At 41.7% G+C, this 21,022-nt stretch overlaps 2 protein-coding genes across 3 annotated transcripts; both read left to right on the forward strand.

Moving 5' to 3' along the window:
* The first annotated feature begins 828 nt into the window (after positions 1 to 828).
* On the forward strand, positions 829 to 4,883 carry LOC130190354 (THO complex subunit 4-like). The gene is made up of 6 exons (XM_056409718.1): positions 829 to 1,195; positions 2,330 to 2,482; positions 2,574 to 2,721; positions 3,369 to 3,435; positions 4,198 to 4,384; positions 4,474 to 4,883. The coding sequence occupies exons 1-6, from the start codon at positions 995 to 997 to the stop codon at positions 4,486 to 4,488; spliced, it is 771 nt and encodes a 256-aa protein (XP_056265693.1). The 5' UTR covers positions 829 to 994; the 3' UTR covers positions 4,489 to 4,883.
* A 1,157-nt stretch (positions 4,884 to 6,040) lies between these two features.
* LOC130190355 (rho GDP-dissociation inhibitor 1-like) lies at positions 6,041 to 19,537 on the forward strand. 2 transcript variants are annotated; one of them, XM_056409719.1, is made up of 6 exons: positions 6,041 to 6,115; positions 16,618 to 16,806; positions 17,519 to 17,608; positions 18,135 to 18,211; positions 18,457 to 18,520; positions 19,237 to 19,537. In XM_056409719.1, exons 2-6 carry the CDS (start codon positions 16,620 to 16,622, stop codon positions 19,431 to 19,433), a joined length of 615 nt encoding a protein of 204 aa, XP_056265694.1. In that variant the 5' UTR covers positions 6,041 to 6,115; positions 16,618 to 16,619; the 3' UTR covers positions 19,434 to 19,537. The 2 variants fall into 2 exon arrangements, with proteins under 2 accessions (XP_056265694.1, XP_056265695.1); XM_056409720.1 differs by lacking the exon at positions 6,041 to 6,115 and adding an exon at positions 10,823 to 10,913.
* The last annotated feature ends 1,485 nt before the right edge of the window (positions 19,538 to 21,022 follow it).

Raw genomic sequence — 21,022 nt, forward strand, 5'->3', positions numbered from 1 at the left:
CAATATTTTGTAAAATAGTGTAGTACTCAGATACTACTTGACTGTTTATTAAATGCATATAATTGATTTGAATTTGGTTATACCCAAAAAATAGTGAATAGTGTTTTAAAGGGAGTGGGGTTTCTTTTATTTTAGCATTATACATCATATATCCTCTAAATCAAACTTTCTTATTTTAAAATTAGAATTCTTGAAAAAATATTTTTAAGCAGAATTATTATCCCCGTAAAAAAAATCACAATTATAAAATATAATGTTTTTATAGTACCACAAGTAAAAACATACCTTTTACATTTAAAGTAATGTTTTTGTGTGAATATTTGATATAAGTGAATTTTAATCCTTCTTATATATATCATACATATATATAGCTGTTATGGGTCGAGCTAAATTGTACTACTTTATAATCTGCTGTGAATTTAATTCCATTTTAATTCATCTTAATTCATTAGTTAATTTATATTTTTGTATTGTTTATCTGAATCGGCAAATCATTTTCGTGGAATAACAAATACAATATTGGTAAGCAATGTACAAATACCTCAAAATGGTACTTAAGTAAAATACTTGAGCCAATTTACTTCACTATAACCCCCCACTGCTTTTATCACATCACGTTTTCATTGTATTGTTTTAGATGTAGCCTATAGTAAAAATAATTGGAATGTCTTCAATTGTCTTTTTTAGTGTTTTCATTATGCTAACTTGCTACTGAGAAGAATAAAAAAAGAAAAAAGAAAGTTGTACCTGCTTTAATTGACAAGATAACAGATTTACACACTTAATTACGTTGGTTCAAATCTATCAATAAAGTTTTTGAAAAAAACATATAAAACAGGCGGGACTTCTGCTATGGCGTCACTTCCGCTAAGTGCGGACGCATTTCCCGCTAGCTCGTCAGACCGCGCCGCCGCAGGAAGCAGCCGATAAACAACCGCGTCTCCGCACCGAAAGTTCTTTGTCTTCGGCACTAGCTCGACGCGCAGCCTCCACGATGGCCGATAAAATGAGTATGTCTCTGGACGACATCATCAAGCTCAACAAGAAGGGCGGAGGAGGTGGCCGCGGAGGAGGGCGCTCGGCCGGCGGGCAGGGTGGCGGTTCGGGTCGGGCCGGCGCGTCGAGGCCGGCGCGGAGTCGACAGAATAACTTCGCCAACAATGAGAGGAACAGCCGCGCGACGCCGTACACCCGGGTGAGCGCGCGGGAGCAGCCGCGGAGCGGGAGCGAGCCGCGGGCACGGAAGTGGCGCGTGATTTCACAATGTGTCATTTTACCTTTTTTTGACATGTATATATATTTTCCGGACTGGTAGCAGTTTAGCTTCAACGGAGAAGCTCGTTAGCCGTAATTACTAGCTCGGTTACCTCGAATGCGGTGGCCGTTTCCCGCCTGATTTAAATTGGAAAGTATCTAAATTAGTTTTTAACTTGTTCTGAAACAATGGGTGTCTCTCTGAAACGCGTCCGTCCCCCCATGCGGCAACATGGCTGCTTTGTGTCTGAGGTTGTGTCCTAAATGTTGGCCTCTAAAGTCATGCGAGGAACATCTGGTCGACATTCCTTAACCGAAAATTAATTCAATGTTTAAAAAAAATATTGCAGTTTTTTTCCCCTGAATTGAATTGCCATGTTTTCTTAATTTAGACACGTGACGTTATTTATTGCGTAACCTGATGTATCACGCTATGACTCCATTGAACGACGACACATTACCAGCCAAGAGTTCCCTTGTTCATCACTTATTTGTGTTAACGTTATTTTAAAAAATATATATATGGGAAGAGGGGTCCTCCTGTAACCACAAGGTCTATATATGTATATAATTATAAACTCTTGTTGTTTTCTTAAATAATTTGGACAGTTATTAGTGTGAACGTTATTTTGCAACAGAATCTTTCAAAATACCATAAAGTTTAAATTGTTTTAATAACAAACTGTGCATAAATATATATATTTATATATACACACGTACTACCAGTCAGAAGTTTTAGAATGCCTCAATTTCTCCAGTTTTTATTGAAATCTACACTGTTTAATTTCTTAATGTACTCTGAAATTAAAGCATAGAACAAATTGGACATAAAAATTAACTCTGGGAATAGTTTTTAACCAAATGTAACCTACATTTTTTTTTACTCGTCAAAGTATAGCCACCTTTGTGATGGTGTAACAGCCAAATATTGTTCAGAAAGTTCTCCCCACACTTTTGCAGAAGTTCCCACACATGTGCTGCGACTGGGTGTCAAAACCTTTTGTCCGGTAGTGTATATATTATATCCTCGCTGAATTAAGCGTTTGTATCTAAATGTATGTTTTTGTTTTCCCAGCCCAGAGAGCTGCCGGACAGGTGGCAGCATGACATGTTCGAGGAGCATACCGGTGGCCACCGGCAAAGTGATGCGGTGGAGAGGAGCGTGGAAAGTAATGGCAAGCTGGTCGTTTCCAATCTGGAATTCGGAGTCTCTGACTTGGATATTAAGGTAATTAATTATTTTTTAACCTGCTTTAATCCACTTTGTTGTGCTTCGTTGCGTCGTGGACGTTCCTGATGTTCCTTACTTCGATCGCCAGGAATTGTTTGCCGAGTTCGGGACATTACAGAAAGCGTCTGTGCACTACGACCGGTCCGGCCGCAGCAAAGGAACCGCGGACATCCACTTCGAAACGAAGGCGGCAGCACTTAAAGCCATTAAGCACTACAACGGCGTCCCGCTCGACGGTGAGCACGACTTCCTCGTCTACAACCGGGGCGTCAAACTCATTTTCACCGTGGGCCACTTAAAGGGCCGGTGTAACCGAAACAGGATAAACACCTCCCGAACATACAGGACTGTCTCAGAAAATTAGAATAATCAACTGAAATATTTTTATTCTTTTTCCTCAGACAAAAAAAAAGATTTATAACAGCAAAACAAAATCAAACATTTGAAAATGTGTTTCAGGTGTTTCAGTTAATTATAGTATACTTTTCATGATATTCTAATATTTAGAGATAGGATATTTGAGTTTTCATAATCAGCAATATTAAAAAATAAAAGGCTTACTTTTTCTGAGACAGTCCTGTATAGTTGAATAACTGTCTTTGCATTTTAGTGTAGAAATATTGTACATAAGAACATTTCTCTTATATTATTTATACATTTAATTTGAAACCTTCAAAATATAAGTATAGGATTTTTTTTTTTTTTAAAGAAAAGGTGATCGTATGTCTTTCAAGCGGTCAGAGGCCACATAAAATGATGTGGTGGCCCGGTTTCGGCCCTCGGACCTTGTGTTTGACACCTGTGTCCTGCAAGAACATTGTCGCGCTGTGGTTGGTTTGAAGTGCTCAGGAATAATTCACACTTTTTAAAAATTAATGTATAGGCCGCCCCATGAAAATCCAGCAACTGACTTCAGAGGACGACGCTGATAGTAGACCGTCTACACAAAGGTAAGTCACGTTGAAGAATGTTTAAGCTTGAAGATCTTTACTTGGAGAAGCGTCTGGCTGCAGAACGCCGTGCCAGGGCCCATCAGTCCTGAGTGTTGGGAGATCATCGTGGTGCTGTTTCTGTGTGTTTGTGTGTGTGTGTTTGTTTGTGTTTGTGTGTGTTCGTCAGTTTGAATGAGCCACACGTCCTCCAACAAGACCGAGGAAACGATACAACTATAATTTTATATATCTTTTACTGTTTGGTGTTATGCAGCAAATAACTTGTAGATGGTTCGCTGACTTAACGGCGTCATGCTGGCTGAGGTTGGGGAACTCGAATGGTCGGTGTATGTTATTTAATAAACTACATATGCATGTTGGTTGTATATATTTTGGTGGAGGTTGTGAAGTGGCTCTAATTCAATGACGTATTAGAAATACGCAGATTCTTTAAGTAATGGAAGAAATACCAGTTTATAAATACTCAAAAGTAAAAATACACACTTATTAAAGTACTTTTTTTATTTTTTTATACCTTGTTTCATTCCGTCACCAAACTGACATTGGAAACATTATCGATAATTAAATGTTTTAAGGGTATTTTCCACCATGGCTGCAGGTGATGGAGAGGCCCGAGTCTGGAGCTATTGTTGCTAACTATCCATTTGTATATTACGATTTTATTTATTTTGTGTGGCTGTGATTGGAGGCTAACGGTCGTTGTGTTTCTTCTGTGTGTGTGTGTGTGGCTGAATCTCACGCTGACCGGTCGTTCTGCAGTTCAAACCGGGGCTTTGACCGCAGCCGGCTGGGACAGCCGAAGTTTGAGAGGAGTGAACGAGGCGAGAGGAGGCAAGGTGGCGGAGGAGGAGGAGGAGGCTTCAGAGGTCGTGGCCGAGGAGGTGGAAACAGACCCCAGCTCTCTGCAGAGGAGCTGGACGCCCAGTTGGATGCGTACAATGCCAAGGTGTGTACTACCGTGACAGCGTCCTATAGTTTAACCACACTGTATTTATATATATATTTTATTCTCATTGCGGTTGTCCTTTGTTTCAGATGGACACCAGCTAAAAGTGCTCAGTCGATGGTGCGTCGGTCCCCTTTCGGTCAATCTCAATTGGATACGATTGATCAGACTTTATTAGAAATCGTTGCATTTTTAAAACATTTTATTGTATGGACCATTATATTCTGTTTTTAATTTTATTTAAAAAATTAAGCCATGCTTCAGTTTTGTGGATTTTTCCCCTCGGCCACCAGCTCCTGTGCTTTTTTTACACTTATGGACAATTGCTGTAAACCTGCAACATGTTTTTCTTTTTTTCTTAATTCACAACAACGTGATTCATGGATTTGACCGACTAACGTAAAACATGTCGATGTGACGCGGTGCGGTCATTTGGTGCTGTGTGCGTGACTTTTGAACATATTTCAAAGGGTTTTTGTACATAAATAATTATATTGAATTGTCTTTCTGGTGTTTATTCGGAGAGTTCTCTTCTCTCTGGGACAGTTTACTTTACTGTGACAGTTTTGGCCTTTTTATAAAAAGAAAAAACAAATTAGTTTGTCATGTTTTGATTTATTCTGTAGACTTTTTAATACGTAGGTCACTGCAACTTCAGCTGTTCGGGGTGTCTTCCTGTCGGTTTTAAAGCAAGACAAAATGGCCAGGAGGGTGAATTGTCGGCTCCTGATAAATAAGTCGAGAACAGAGTCTGTTAAACGGCTCTAAGTGCAGGTTTGGGACTTTTTTGTTAGTCTTTTGTTTCTCAACTGCCAGATCTGTCATGTGGACAATACTCAAGTGACCAAGCATAAAGAAAATGGTACTATAACATAACTAGTTCTATAACAGTGTTACGTTTTATTTTGGAAGGACCTCTGAAAGATTGATAATTACCTCATCTTCATATTCATTTGTGTTGAATGCCATCCAGATAAGATGCCATCTTGTGTGCCAAAAAACTGACTCAACAAACTAAAGCTAATATTAATGTTAGTTGATGCCATTTATTTTACAGTGTTTACCAGACTAATTACCAGGTTAATGTGTCTGATAACTTGTATTAATCTGGCCTGTCAGACTTTACCTTGTGTGGATACATGTATTCTATGAATGATGACGGCTATATTAACTACAGAAGTTGTTCAACGTCTCCGTCAGTTACTGCTTTACCTTCACATGGATTATTTCTCTCAATTGAAGCCGTGTTTCAACTCCAAATTAATGTACGGACGTCTCAACAGATTTCGCATGTGTCGCCATTAGCTTAGCAATGTGAAAACGAGTTAAACAAATACTTTACAGGCCATTATGAAGGCCCAGATTTACAGAAGCATCTTAAATGTTGAGCGCCACCTCCTGACAATAGGAAACATGATCTAGAAAGAGCTGGATAAAGTTAAATATCATCAGTTTGATAGTTGATTGGTTATTAGTCACAACGATGCTCCAATAGGCTCTGCACCTTCGTGCGATGACGTGACGTCACCCCTCCCATCTCTTGGAGGCGCTCCAACCGGCTCCGGCGGCCGTGCTGCGCGCGCAGCCCGATGGGCGGGGCCGTGCTGCGCGCGCAGCCCGATGGGCGGGCCGCTCCCCTCCTTCGCCATCCTTGCTCCCGGAGCGCAGAGTAACGGACGCACTTTAGCGCCACCGCAAAGGCACCTTAAAACACACCTGCGCAACACAAAGGTACGTCGCTGGCCGGCCGTTTGAATTACAACTAATCACGACCCGTCTCGCGCGAGCCCAACGGTCGAAAGCGCTCGCGCGCTCCGTTACCGGGTGATAACTTGTTCGGCTAAAGCTAGCTCGGCTGAATTGTACCCGATTGTTCCGAGCTAGCCACCAGTCTCTCTCTTTTTCTTTCTCTCTCTCGCTCCACTAAGTGAATATAAATCCATGTCATCACTCACGCTAGTTAGCTGTCAGATAGCGGTATTTTAGCCGGTTTCTGAGAAGATGGCGCAAAGAAAAGCGGTGATGGGCAGTGCTAGCTGTCATGACACGCAAGGTGCGGTTAGCCTCTTTATGGCAGTCTTGACATGTTAAATGTGGTATTTATATTACTATTTTATATTTATAAGTGCATTTAGTCAGTAAAACTTAAAGAGAAAACAACATTGCCTTTGCTTACATGCAAGTCTTTATTATTTAACATCATTGTCAGGACTGCAGGAGACTGCACAGGTAGTGCTGTTGCCCTGCAGCTTGTTCTTGTTAATTATAATTATATATATAATATATATATATATATAATCATATATATATAATTATATATATAAAATAATACTGCTGAAATGATGTCCTCCCTCAGAGACGTCAGTAGTTTGTCAGCAGTTGCATAACGCGTTCTCTCTGAAGCCTCCCCAGCCAGCACCGTCTCTCCAAACAGCCCTGATCCAAAGAGCCTCTTGCAGATCTCTCATGTAGTTGTGGAAACCACTGCAGTGCATTTCGAGTTAAAAGGAATGTTCAGTAAAAAAAAAAGCCTGCATTACTTTGGTTTAATGACTCACTTTACTGGGTCTACGCGGCAGTTTCCATAAAAGTAAAATATTTTAACTGGCGCTCCTATTCTCCAACGGTCACACGCCTCAACTAAACCACCTCATGTTCTTTGAAAAGAGCATCACGTATAATCTCATTTAAGAGGTGATTTGATCTGAGAAAACGTGTGTGTGTGTGTGTGTGTGTGTGTGTGTGTGTGTGTGTGTGTGTGTGTGTGTGTGTGTGTGTGTGTGTGTGTGTGTGTGTGTGTGTGTGTGTGTGTGTGTGTGTGTGTGTGTGTGTGTGTGTGTGTGTGTGTGTGTGTGTGTGTGTGTGTGTGTGTGTGTGTGTGTGTGTTTCTTTGGGGCTCCTGCTCGGGCACGTTTGTCTGCAGACTGAAGCTGAGTTCATTCCTTCCGCTGCTGGTTGGTCAGGACCGGCGTGGAGGCCAGGTGTGTTCAGAGAGGACCCTGTGGGTTATAAACACAGCGCTGCCTTCACAGGTGTTCAGCACTGACTAAGTTGTGAGAACTAGACACAGGGTAGGAAATGTACATCTGTTTTTAGGAGGCAATTTTTTCCCCCAGTGACTGAAATCCAGTGGCATTTAAAAAGAAGTTGGGGCACTTTTTGATAATAATAAATATTCTTATTTAGACTTACAGTATATGAGCAGTTGTCTTAAAAATGGCCAAAATAAGACTATTAGGCAGTAATAAGACTATTAGGCAGTAATAAGCAGGCATGAGAATCCCTCACCTTTCGGCGAAATTCGCCGTTTTGAAACCAAAATAGGTGACTTACGTGAATCGTGTAGATCCGAAGAGTTTTTGTTTTGGGGAAAGGTGGGGGGGGTCAATTGGCCGGCCGGCGTTTATGAGATTGGAGTGGGACACGGAGAAAATGTGAAGTGTTGCTCTTCGCAATAGAACATCTTTGATGTGACGTATCGCGTCTCGGCCAATCAGCGTCAAGATGTCTTCAGCGTTTGGTGGTTTAGGTTAGCTTGAATGTTAGCCCGCTACATCTGCTGCTGTCACGCTGCACGGTGAAGCGATGCTACAAAGTACCAGACGTTAAGAGCGTGTGATTTAGCATATTTTTAGTCTCGATACTTCATTAAAAGAGCGATCAGAGCGCTTACGCGCTGCTCCGTGTCGAGCTGTCTACGCTAACAGAGGGGCGTTAAGTTGCGGAAATGTCGACTTTAAAAATAAAAATAAAAAAGATGCCAGAAGTGAAATGTTTATGTTTAAGTTCAGTCTGTAAAGTTGTGTAACTCTCCAGCTGCTCATCCTGATGAACTGTGTATCATCTGGTCAGAGACTAACGGCCTCATAGTGATAATCAATGCTATGATGGCTCCATGTAGTTTCATTAATATCTTGCTGTAGGCTAATACTAATAATACTGCCATTTGTTAAGTGTTGAAAAAGTTGGTAAAAAGTGAACCATACAGATATTTTATTTATTACTATTATAGATAAATATACCAGTGTCTTATTTATGGTATACTGTTTTTATGGTATTGTATCAGTATCATGATATTTATGGCAGGTAAGATCGTGACAACCAGGAAGAGGCAGAACAGACTCAAGGAACAGACTCGTGGCTCAGCAGAGCTCAAGACTTGAAGACATGTTCACGCCCAAAAAAAAGGAAGTTGGTTCATGAATGACCATATTATACACAATATTATTATAGGGCCCGATCACCAGAATGGAGGACCTACAGACAGGGATGGATTAACAGCGGGCTCTGGGCCCAGGGGCCCATGAGCTCAGGGGCCCCTGGCCTGAGCCTCACAAGTGACATCGCTGTTATTAACATTGTATTGATATGAATATGATGATATGACACGATGCGTACCGTAGCGGTATATGCTAGGCTTAAGTCATTCATAGTCATTCATGTCAGTAACAAGGCCCCAATAGTCCGACTCAGGGATGGATTGCACGAGCCTACGCACCAGGGGCCCATGAGCTCAGGGGGCCCCTAAGCCAGAGCCTTTGTGTGAAGTCTCTGTTATTAACTTTGTATTGATATGATACGATCCGTAGTTCCATACGGACTGTTTTGTTAGCGATGTGGTTTTTTTTGCGGGGGGGGGGGGGCCTTGGCACATCCAGGCCCAGGGGCCCGTGGTTTCTTAATCCGTCCATGCCTACAGATTATCATACAACATCCAACATCGATGTCCCCCCCCGCGCGCCTATCCTTCTCACCTTTTTCACTCCTGACCCGTTTTCATGCCTGAATAAGACTATTAGGCAATAATAAGACTATTAGGCAGTAATACGACTATTAGGCAATAATAAGACTATTAGGCAGTAATACGACTATTAGGCAATAATACGACTATTAGGCAGTAATAAGACTATTAGGCAGTAATAAGACTATTAGGCAGTAGTCTACAGATTAGATTTTTTTAACATAAAATCAACCAGAAAGCATAAATCATATTCAATCTTATTCTTATTTCTTTGTCGTTATTTATTGTCATTACATTTTATAACTTCTTTCTTTTTTTTATAATTTAAAATTATATTGATTGATGTGTGTGTGTATACAGTACAGGCAAAACAGACACAACAAAGAACACAAACAAAAGGCTATTTCATTCTCATAATTCTGAGAGGGATCTGTGGGGTCTGTTAGCCTCAGCTGGTGAAACCTGGGGCAACATGATCTTTCTGAGGGGCAGTTTTGCTCTTTGCTCTCGTGTATTTCTGACGCTGACTAGAGATAAAATACCCGACATCCTCGTTCCAAATGTACAACCTCCAACTATAATGAAGGCTTCTTCTTCTTCTTATTCTTCTTCTTCTGACCAGAGTTAGTTGGATGTATTAATGTCTTTATATAGAAAGGACTCTCCCTCCCTGAAGGCCTGTGTCCTTCGCCAGCACACTTGGAGAGGGAGACGGGTATTTGGGGTAACTACTAGATTCAATTCAATTCAGTTTATTTGTATAGCCCAATTTCACAAATTACAAATTTGTCTCGGAGTACTTTACAATCTGTACACATAGACATCCCTGCCCCAAAACCTCACATCGGACCAGGAAAAACTCCCAAATAACCCTTCAGGGGAAAAAGGAAGAAACCTGGAGGAGAGCAACAGAGGAGGATCCCTCTCCTAGGATGGACAGATGCAATAGATGTAATGTGTACAGAAGGACAGATTTAGAGTTAAAATACATTCAATGAATATGACAGAGTGTATGAATAGTTCATAGTAGGCATATTCCACGATGGAGACCTCCACGATCCATCAGGCAGATGGCGGGGAGGAGGAGTGGGCGGAGTCTCAACAGGACAGTGGCGCAGTCAGGAGCAGGAATTCCACGACCCAGACGATCCATCAGGCAGATAGGATCTATGCCGTCTCATAGGGTCCGATGACCCCATGAGACGTAAAGTCAAAAGGGCTATATTAACTACAGAAGTTGTTCAACGTCTCCGTCAGTTACTGCTTTACCTTCACATGGATTATTTCTCTCAATTGAAGCCGTGTTTCAACTCCAAATTAATGTACGGACGTCTCAACAGATTTCGCATGTGTCGCCATTAGCTTAGCAATGTGAAAACGAGTTAAACAAATACTTTACAGGCCATTATGAAGGCCCAGATTTACAGAAGCATCTAAAATGTTGAGCGCCACCTCCTGACAATAGGAAACATGATCTAGAAAGAGCTGGATAAAGTTAAATATCATCAGTTTGATAGTTGATTGGTTATTAGTCACAACGATGCTCCAATAGGCTCTGCACCTTCGTGCGATGACGTGACGTCACCCCTCCCATCTCTTGGAGGCGCTCCAACCGGCTCCGGGGGCCGTGCTGCGCGCGCAGCCCGATGGGCGGGGCCGTGCTGCGCGCGCAGCCCGATGGGCGGGCCGCTCCCCTCCTTCGCCATCCTTGCTCCCGGAGCGCAGAGTAACGGACGCACTTTAGCGCCACCGCAAAGGCACCTTAAAACTCACCTGCGCAACACAAAGGTACGTCGCTGGCCGGCCGTTTGAATTACAACTAATCACGACCCGTCTCGCGCGAGCCCAACGGTCGAAAGCGCTCGCGCGCTCCGTTACCGGGTGATAACTTGTTCGGCTAAAGCTAGCTCGGCTGAATTGTACCCGATTGTTCCGAGCTAGCCACCAGTCTCTCTCTTTTCTTTCTCTCTCGCTCCACTAAGTGAATATAAATCCATGTCATCACTCACGCTAGTTAGCTGTCAGATAGCGGTATTTTAGCCGGTTTCTGAGAAGATGGCGCAAAGAAAAGCGGTGATGGGCAGTGCTAGCTGTCATGACACGCAAGGTGCGGTTAGCCTCTTTATGGCAGTCTTGACATGTTAAATGTGGTATTTATATTACTATTTTATATTTATAAGTGCATTTAGTCAGTAAAACTTAAAGAGAAAACAACATTGCCTTTGCTTACATGCAAGTCTTTATTATTTAACATCATTGTCAGGACTGCAGGAGACTGCACAGGTAGTGCTGTTGCCCTGCAGCTTGTTCTTGTTAATAATAATTAAAATTATATATATAATATATATATATATAATTTTATATATATATAATATATATATAAAATCTTATATATATATAAAATAATACTGCTGAAATGATGTCCTCCCTCAGAGACGTCAGTAGTTTGTCAAGATTCAAGATGTTTTATTTGTCACATACACACACAGGGTGTGCAGTGAAATGAAAGTGGCAATGCTCAGCAGGAATGTGCAAGGGCAACAAGTACACACTATTTACAATAAAAAACAACACAATATTTACAGTAAGTGTGTGTGTGTGTGTGTGTGTGTGCCTAAGAGGGGCAGTTGTGTGGGTCTATGTGGGGGTCCTGGTGAGGTCGGAGTTCACAATCCTGATGGCCTGAGGAAAGAAACTCCGTCTCAGTCTCTCTGTTCTTGCAGCGTGACTACGGAGGCGCCTGCCTGACCGCAGCAGCTGAAACAGTCTGTTGTTGGGGTGGTGAGGATCCTTCATGATCCTGCCGGCTCTGGTTCTGCACCTCCTGGTGTACAAGTCCTGCAGGGTGGGGAGTGTAGTTCAATAGTGCGTTCAGCCGAACGCACTACTCTCTGAGCCTTCCTGTCCTGAGCGGAGCAGTTGCCAAACCAGGCTGTGATGCCCTGTCAGGACGCCTCTACAGCTCCAGAGTAGAAGGACTGAAGGATCCTCTGGGAAACTTTAAATTTCCTCAGCTGCCTGAGGTGGTAGAGGCGCTGCCTTGCCTTTCTCACCAGAGTGTCTGTGTTTGTTGACCATGTCAGATCCTCGTTGATGTGGACTCCCAGGTATTTATACCCGCTCACCCTCTCCACAGTAGCTCCGTTAATCCCCAGTGGTGAGTACGTCCTCTGTTGTTGTACCCTCCTAAAGTCCACAATCAGCTCCTTAGTTTTGGTGACATTCATGATGAGGCTGTTGTCCTGGCACCAGAGTGACAGATCAGCAACTTCCTCCAGGTAGGCCTTCTCGTCGTTGTCGGAGATCAGGCCCACCACCACTGTGTCATCCGCAAACTTGATGATGGTGTTGGAGCTGAACCTGGCCACACAGTCATGTGTGTACAGGGAGTACAGTAGGGGCTGAGGACGCAACCCTGGGGGGATCCTGTGTTCAGGGTGAGGGATTTGGAGGTGTGTCTGCCCACCCTGACCACCTGTGGCCTGGCGGTCAGGAAGTCCAGGATCCAAGCACACAGGTGTTCAGTCCCAGCTCAATCAGCTTGCCGGCCAGTCTGGAGGGGACTATGGTGTTGAAAGCTGAACTATAATCAATGAACAGCAGTCTCACATAGCCCCCCCTCTGGCTGTCCAGATGAGAGAGTGTGGTGTGCAGTACCTGGGAGACAGCATCATCCGTGGATCTGTTTGGGCGATAAGCAAACTGCAGCGGGTCCATAACGCGTTCTCTCTGAAGCCTCCCCAGCCAGCACCGTCTCTCCAAACAGCCCTGATCCAAAGAGCCTCTTGCAGATCTCTCATGTAGTTGTGGAAACCACTGCAGTGCATTTCGAGTTAAAAGGAATGTTCAGTAAAAAAAAAAGCCCGCATTACTTTGGTTTAATGACTCACTTTACTGGGTCTACGCGGCAGTTTCCATAAAAGTAAAATATTTTAACTGGCGCTCCTATTCTCCAACGGTCACACGCCTCAACTAAACCACCTCATGTTCTTTGAAAAGAGCATCACGTTTTATCTCATTTAAGAGGTGATTTGATCTGAGAAAACGTGTGTGTGTGTGTGTGTGTGCGTGTGTGTGCGTGTGCGTGTGCGTGTGCGTGTGTGTGTGTGTGTGTGTGTGTGTGTGTGTGTGTGTGTGTGTGTGTGTGTGTGTGTGTGTGTGTGTGTGTGTGTGTGTGTGTGTGTGTGTGTGTGTGTGTGTGTGTGTGTGTGTGTGTGTGTGTGTGTGTGTGTGTGTGTGTGTGTGTGTGCGCGTGCGTGCGTGCGTGCATTTCTTTGGGGCTCCTGCTCGGGCACGTTTGTCTGCAGACTGAAGCTGAGTTCATTCCTTCCGCTGCTGGTTGGTCAGGACCGGCGTGGAGGCCAGGTGTGTTCAGAGAGGACCCTGTGGGTTATAAACACAGCGCTGCCTTCACAGGTGTTCAGCACTGACTAAGTTGTGAGAACTAGACACAGGGTAGGAAATGTACATCTGTTTTTAGGAGGCAATTTTTTCCCCCAGTGACTGAAATCCAGCGGCATTTAAAAAGAAGTTGGGGCACTTTTTGATAATAATAAATATTCTTATTTAGACTTACAGTATATGAGCAGTTGTCTTAAAAATGGCCAAAATAAGACTATTAGGCAGTAATAAGACTATTAGGCAATAATAAGACTATTAGGCAGTAATAAGACTATTAGGCAGTAGTCTACAGATTAGATTTTTTTAACATAAAACCAACCAGAAAGCATAAATCATATTCAATCTTATTCTTATTTCTTTGTCGTTATTTATTGTCATTACATTTTATAACTTCTTTCTTTTTTTTATAATTTAAAATTATATTGATTGATGTGTGTGTGTATACAGTACAGGCAAAACAGACACAACAAAGAACACAAACAAAAGGCTATTTCATTCTCATAATTCTGAGAGGGATCTGTGGGGTCTGTTAGCCTCAGCTGGTGAAACCTGGGGCAACATGATCTTTCTGAGGGGCAGTTTTGCTCTTTGCTCTCGTGTATTTCTGACGCTGACTAGAGATAAAATACCCGACATCCTCGTTCCAAATGTACAACCTCCAACTATAATGAAGGCTTCTTCTTCTTCTTATTCTTCTTCTTCTGACCAGAGTTAGTTGGATGTATTAATGTCTTTATATAGAAAGGACTCCCTCCCTGAAGGCCTGTGTCCTTCGCCAGCACACTTGGAGAGGGAGACGGGTATTTGGGGTAACTACTAGATGTCACTATATTTTACACACTGGTCCTTTTTTAAAGAGTTATTACTGGGGGGGATGGAGGTGAAACAGTTCTGTTTTGTTATAACTGAAGACTTTTCTGCAGCTAACAATTATTTTCCTCATTAGTTAATTTTTATTTTTTTCAGGAAAATATTCGGAAGAAACTTAACATACCATAAGGTTTAAAAAAAGGCAAATGCTAAAAATGTTCTGACTTCTTTAAGAATAATTTAATGATGAATGGATTATTAAAATAGTTGAATGTTAGAGTTTCAACTAACAATTATTTTTAATATTTAATAATCTGGATTTGTTTCTCAATAAATTGCGTTGTAAAAAAAAATCACTAATATCTGTTGAATATGGCTCAAAACGCAGGATCAGGGATCAATAACAACAACGTATTCAATTTAATTCGATGTGTGCGTACTTTATAATTATAATACCTGTTTAAAGGAATTGTGTTTAACATTCTGAACATTAATAAATCAGCAGGAACTGCTGTATGTGTAAAGATGTGATGGATGTCCGACCCGCCGCTCCGGTTCCTCTCCGGTAAACTCCGCCAGCTGTCATCACTTCTGCCGTTGTTTGAACGGTTAGCGCCACATGAGCCGCCGGCTAGAGGCCACACACACACACACACACAGTCTCAAGACTTTGTTGGCGCTATACACTTTATTTTATAACTTGACAGTTTAATACATTTATTACCTTCGCATTGAAAATGCAGAAGGTTATGTTTTGATCGCCATTTATTTATTTATTTATTTGTATGCGTGTTACTCGCATAACTCAAAACATATTAAACCGAATCGCATGAAATTTGGTGGGATGATTGGTTATTATCCGGGGAACATTTGATTAGATTTTGGGATCGATCGGGTCAAAGGTCAAGGTCAAGGTCATGAAAAGGTCCAAATCTTCTTTTGACCATAGCGCGGTCAATTTCTATCCAATTGGCATGCAACTAATGCCAAAATGTTCATAATTCAATGCCCAATCTTGTGATATGCGAAGGTATGCGCTCTACCGAGTGCCCGTTCTAGTTCAACATGTTTTTATGAAGTGTTTTACAAAAGCTAATGTTTAAATGGAAGCGTTAGCAGCGGCAGTTTAATTTATCACAACGTTTGACGAACAGGCAAAACGTGAATCTGCAGAAATGCAGTTTTTGACAGTTCCTCATCCGCCTAGAGAACATCGGCATGCTAGAATAACAAAACCACGTCAAGTATTTTATTAACTATCTCTTTTCACACAATAGTAAAACAAAAAGACTTGATAAGGAACAAAACCGCTAAGCAGTATCAAATGTACCTCAAATCATAATGATTCAAATATGAATATCCCGGTCTGTGTCGCTCTGCGGTGGTTTTCATGTGAATGTCGAGTCTTTTGGAATAAACAAAGCTATAACTGCTTTATTTATTCATTGTTTCACTCTCGGATCTTTTCTCCATAGCAGAGGATGAGCCTGCCACATAAACATGTCTATTAACTTAAGGTACAATTAGCATTAAGGTAACTTGTATATTTTCCTCTTCAGTGTTAATTTCTTGCTATGGATTAATCTCAACGAATTTGTGTTTTCCTTGGATCGGAATGTATGGAAGTAGCACCAGAAAAAGAAACATGGTCGGATTGGTGAATTCTGTCAAAAACTTTCCTTTAAGCTATTTATTTATATATTTATTCTCATACCAAAGGAACGCAGTCCTTTCTGCCAACGCCTGTAGGCCTATTTAAACTCAATTAATTCTAAATGTTTGCATTTAACTCTGTTATTGTCACATATATAGTCGTTATTTGCAAGAAACGTACCATAAGAAAATCTATGATTATCTTGAGTTATGAGCAGGACCCGGTCACCGAGCAGCACGGCAATAAACCAAAAGAATTAGTGTCTGATTAAGTTAATTGTTCCTCGTGTTGCTATGCGGTTAGCGGTTAGCCGTTAGCCGTGATGCTGCCCGACCGGTTGCTCAGGTGAGCGGCTCATGTCGACCAGCTCAACTTGTTTTCTCCCCATCAGACACACGAGGCGTTTCACTCGTCCCACCACACAGTTCACAGCCCCTCCCCCGGAACGGTTCTGGTCACATGACGCCTCGCTCATTTCTCTCCTCGTGGTGATGTTGTTATTTCGGGGAAATGGGTCAAGATGATATCACTCAGCAAACCGAGTTATGTCAGCAGCAGCAGCAGCAGCAGCAGCAGCATCTCTCCTCACGCTGCTGCTGCTGCTCTTAATTTGTCTTCTTCTTCCAGACATGGCCGAGGATGAGCTGACTCCAGAGCAGCTAACGGCCATCGCAGCTGAGAACGAGGAGCCGGAGCCGGTGAATTACAAACCCCCCGCCCAGAAGACCCTGAAGGAGATCCAGGAGCTGGACAAGGAGGACGAGAGCCTCCAGAAATACAAGAAGGCTCTGCTCGGCGCTCGGGACTCTGAGACCGGTGTGTGTGTGTGTGTGTGTGTGTGTGTATGGGGCGGTTGCTTTATTTTATATATATATATATATATATATATACACATATATATATATATATAGCAGAAAGGGTGGTCCTCAGTCCCAATGTGAATTTATCTGGTCCTCACTTCAGGGCTTATACGAGAATGTGTGTGTGTGGGGGTTTGCTTTATTTTATATATATATATTTAGTTTAGTTTTGGAAAAATCCTGGAAAGTGTGTTATATTCATACGTTCATTTACGCTGAGTTTTAAATAATTAATATGCTTTTAAAAGAATGACTCTAAATATAAGCCGCCATCCTCTCTTTCATACTCGCACATTTTCCGCACTGCAAGTGAACGCACCTTAACTGAAAAGACACAAATGTTTATTCTTTTAACCTAAACTGTTGTCTTATATCCTGGATGCATTGGAATTATCTTTGTTAGTTTAAATACGACATTTTATCACTTTTTCATGTTTATACACCGAGATAAAGAAAAGAAGTTTGGTCATGGAAATTTACTTCAAAGGAACAAAAGAAAACAGTTTGTTGGGTTTCCTCCTCGATGTTCTGATTCTTCTGGTCTTATCGTAATTAAACAAATATCTGCATCGTATGAAAGTCTGTAAAACGAGGAGCGGGACAGAATATACAGATATGTATATCAAGTACGTTTTCCTTTCTTGATCCGACGTGTTTCTTCGATCCAGTCGCTGATCCCGACGTTCCCAACGTCCAAGTGATCCGGATGTCTCTGATCTGTGAAACCGCCCCAAACCCGCTGGAGCTGGACCTGCAGGGTGAGACCGCTCGCTGGTTGAGTTCTACATCTGCCTTTAAAGTCCGGGTCAGAGCGCTCTGACCCAGTGGCGTTCTGCTAGTGGCGAGCAGCAGCGAGAGGGTCAACACTTTGTGTGTTTACTCTAACTACTGATGAAAAACAAATTAAAAAAAGATTTTATGTTGTTGCAGATTTTGTATACGTTTGTTGATTTAAACACATTTTTCAAAATAAATATTTATTTTAGCTTTACTGAGTTTTTAGTGGAAACAGAATGAAACTCATGGATTTATGTTAACATTTTTTTTGCAGCTTTTTATAAAACAAAAATCCCTTATGTCGGTGATGAAACGTATTCATTGATAGAATATATTTATATATAGAATATATTAATATAGGAGATTGAGGATGTGATGCATTAAGAAGCTTCAGGAATAGTTTTAATAATAAATCATGATCTTAATTGTGAGAGCAGTTAAGTTCACAACTCATTATTAGTTATGATGAATGAAATATAGATTGTTGTTGTTGTTGGTGTGCAACAGGAGACCTGGAGTCCTTCAAGAAGCAGGGCATTGTTCTGAAGGAGGGCGTCGAATACAAGATAAAGATCAGCTTCAAGGTGAGATCCATGAAACGGACATTTAAGAAGCGTTTTATTTGATTTGTTTACCTCCCATGAGACTCGTGAGTTACCTTTGGATCTCTGGAGGAAACCGTTAGATTATAAAACTCCACGTTTCTCCTCCTTCCTGGGAGAGATTTCTAAAGTTTCAGGGGCCTCACATTGTTCATTTCTCATCCCTGTGATTCAGAACATACCTGTTGTTGTTGTTGTTGTCTTCAACAGAGCTTGTCTCTCCGCAGGTGAACAAGGAGATCGTTTCGGGACTGAAGTATGTGCAGCAGACGTTCAGGAAAGGAATAAAGAGTGAGTGAACTGTGAACCAGCTCTTCCTCTTCCACACTCGGCTTTTATGAAGCAATTATCTGTTTCCAGCAACGTCTGGAATTAACTCAAAAGCCTAATTTGTAATCTAGATTTTTACCCCACTGGTGAAATGTTGTTAATTCACAGAAATAACTAAACGAGTGTTTTAAGGATTTAAAGTGCTGACCACAAACCTCAAAGAACTACAAACCTTTTATTTGTTGTCATTCCTATTGCACAAGAAAGTATGTATATATATATATTTATTTTTATTTATAGAATTAGATATATACTGTAAATATTTATTTATAGATATATATGTATACGATGTATAATATGTATATTTATTTATATAAATATTTATATAGTTCTATTTATTTATGTATAATATATATATATATCTTTATATTTCTATGTAAATATTTATGTATGTATAATATATATATTTATTTATGTGTTATATTTATTTATGTATAATATATATTTATTTATGTAAAATATATATATTTATTTATATTTATTTAAGGATAATATATGTATTTATTTATATACAGTATATATATATATATTGATGGATAATATCTATATTTATTTATATTTATTTATGGATAATATATTTATTTATTTATATTTATGGATAATATTGACAACCAGGTCTAACAAAAAAATCAAAATGCAGAGGATTGAAATGAAGCGCGTCTCTCGTCCTTCGACAGTCGATAAATCGAACTACATGGTCGGCAGCTACGGGCCTCGAGCCGCCGAGTACGACTTCCTGACCACGACGGAGGAAGCCCCGCGCGGCCTGATGGCGCGAGGGAACTACGACATCAGGTCAAAGTTCACCGACGACGACAAGCACGACCACCTGTCCTGGGAGTGGAACCTCAACATCACCAAAGACTGGGAATAGTAAAGTGAGGCCCCACGTGGTCGCCCCCCCCCGTGCGTTACTAAGCCCCGCCCACTTTTTTTCTTTTCTTTGTTTCTCCATCTTCGTTACTGCCGCGTTGTCTTCTCCCCAGAGCTCTTCCACGTAGCGCCTCCCCCCGGCCCCATGTTTATTCCGCTGCTTGAAGAGATTAGCCCCGCCCTTCTTCCTCCACCTCAGAACGGTGTCTTCCTCGCTCACTCATAAGTATGTAGAAAAGCAACTTGTACAATCAGACTTTAGTTTGCCTTTTCTTTGTTTTTATATATATATATAATTAATTGTGTGATGGTTGTGACGCTTCATCTCCCAGCTGTTGTCTGACCTGTGACCTCATCTCATCTCCCTCTCTTTGCTTTGCTTGCTGTCTTTTGATATAATTACCAATACCTGGAGCGTCTCCCGTCCCTCACTGTCTCCCCCCCCCCTCCCGTCACAAGGGGGCGGGGCCAAAGTGAACAAGTATAAAGGTAAAAAAACAAAAGCTGCCTTAAGGTCTATTTAGCATGCCGTGTGTAGCTCTGCATATCAAGGGCTCTCCACCCTGTGGGGTGTTTATACTTTACATGGTGAGTTCACTGACCGTGGGACTCGAAGGTTCAAGAATTGGAGAAATGTTACAAAACCCCCTGAGCATCCGCGTGGATGGACCTGGCCTTCAGCCACGAGGCCTGAGCACCGACTCAACAAACACGTCTTAAGTTAAGTTTTTCGTTCCCGTTGGCCTGAATGTACGTCGTTCCCCCAACAAGCCCCGCCCCCTCCGTCAGATTGCGTCATCGCGTGGAGCCGGCGCCGCCTGCTGCTGGAGACCTCGGCGGTGTCGGGTGACCCCGAGGTTCAGGTGACGCCGGGTGTCTCCTGAGAGGAACTGAAGCTTTTCGTTGTTCCTGAACCAGAACCAGAACTCCTGGATGTAGACTCTTGTTCTGCGTCCCTCTCGTCCTGCTGTACAGTTTCTATGAACGCTGCTGTCTGTTCATTTGTGATTCTTCATGACAATAAAGATTTTTGTTCAACTCGGCCTCCAGATGGTCTGACACATTATATCTAACATCTACTTTACATCTACTTTAATAATCTACTTTACATCTACTTTACTAATCTATATTACATTTACTAATCTAATTTGCTACATTAACTTTATTACATTTACTTTACTAATCTATTAGATTACATTTACTAGATTACATTTACGACATTTACTTTACTAAATCTACTAGATTACATTTACTTCACTGATCTCCTTCATGTAGTTTCTACCCAGAGACTTTCATGTTACGTTAATATCCAGCGAGCACCTCAGACTTGACTTGCTCAAGGACACATCGACTAGGGCAGGGATTGAACCGCCAACCCGCTGGTAGAGACGGCGCTGCTCCCCAGAGCCACAGGGCGAGCAGCTGGAAGAGGGAGAACATGACGTCATCAGGGAAAACAAAGAAATTCACACGTCTTTCTCCGTAGTTATTTAAGAGCATCTGACCATCCTGTGGGTTCAGTGCCTTGCTCAAGGACACTATATATATATTATATGTATATATATATACATATGTTTATAAGTATAAACT

The sequence above is a fragment of the Pseudoliparis swirei genome, chromosome 24 (assembly GCF_029220125.1).
Source record: "Pseudoliparis swirei isolate HS2019 ecotype Mariana Trench chromosome 24, NWPU_hadal_v1, whole genome shotgun sequence".
In the NCBI taxonomy this organism is placed as follows: Eukaryota; Metazoa; Chordata; class Actinopteri; order Perciformes; family Liparidae; genus Pseudoliparis; species Pseudoliparis swirei.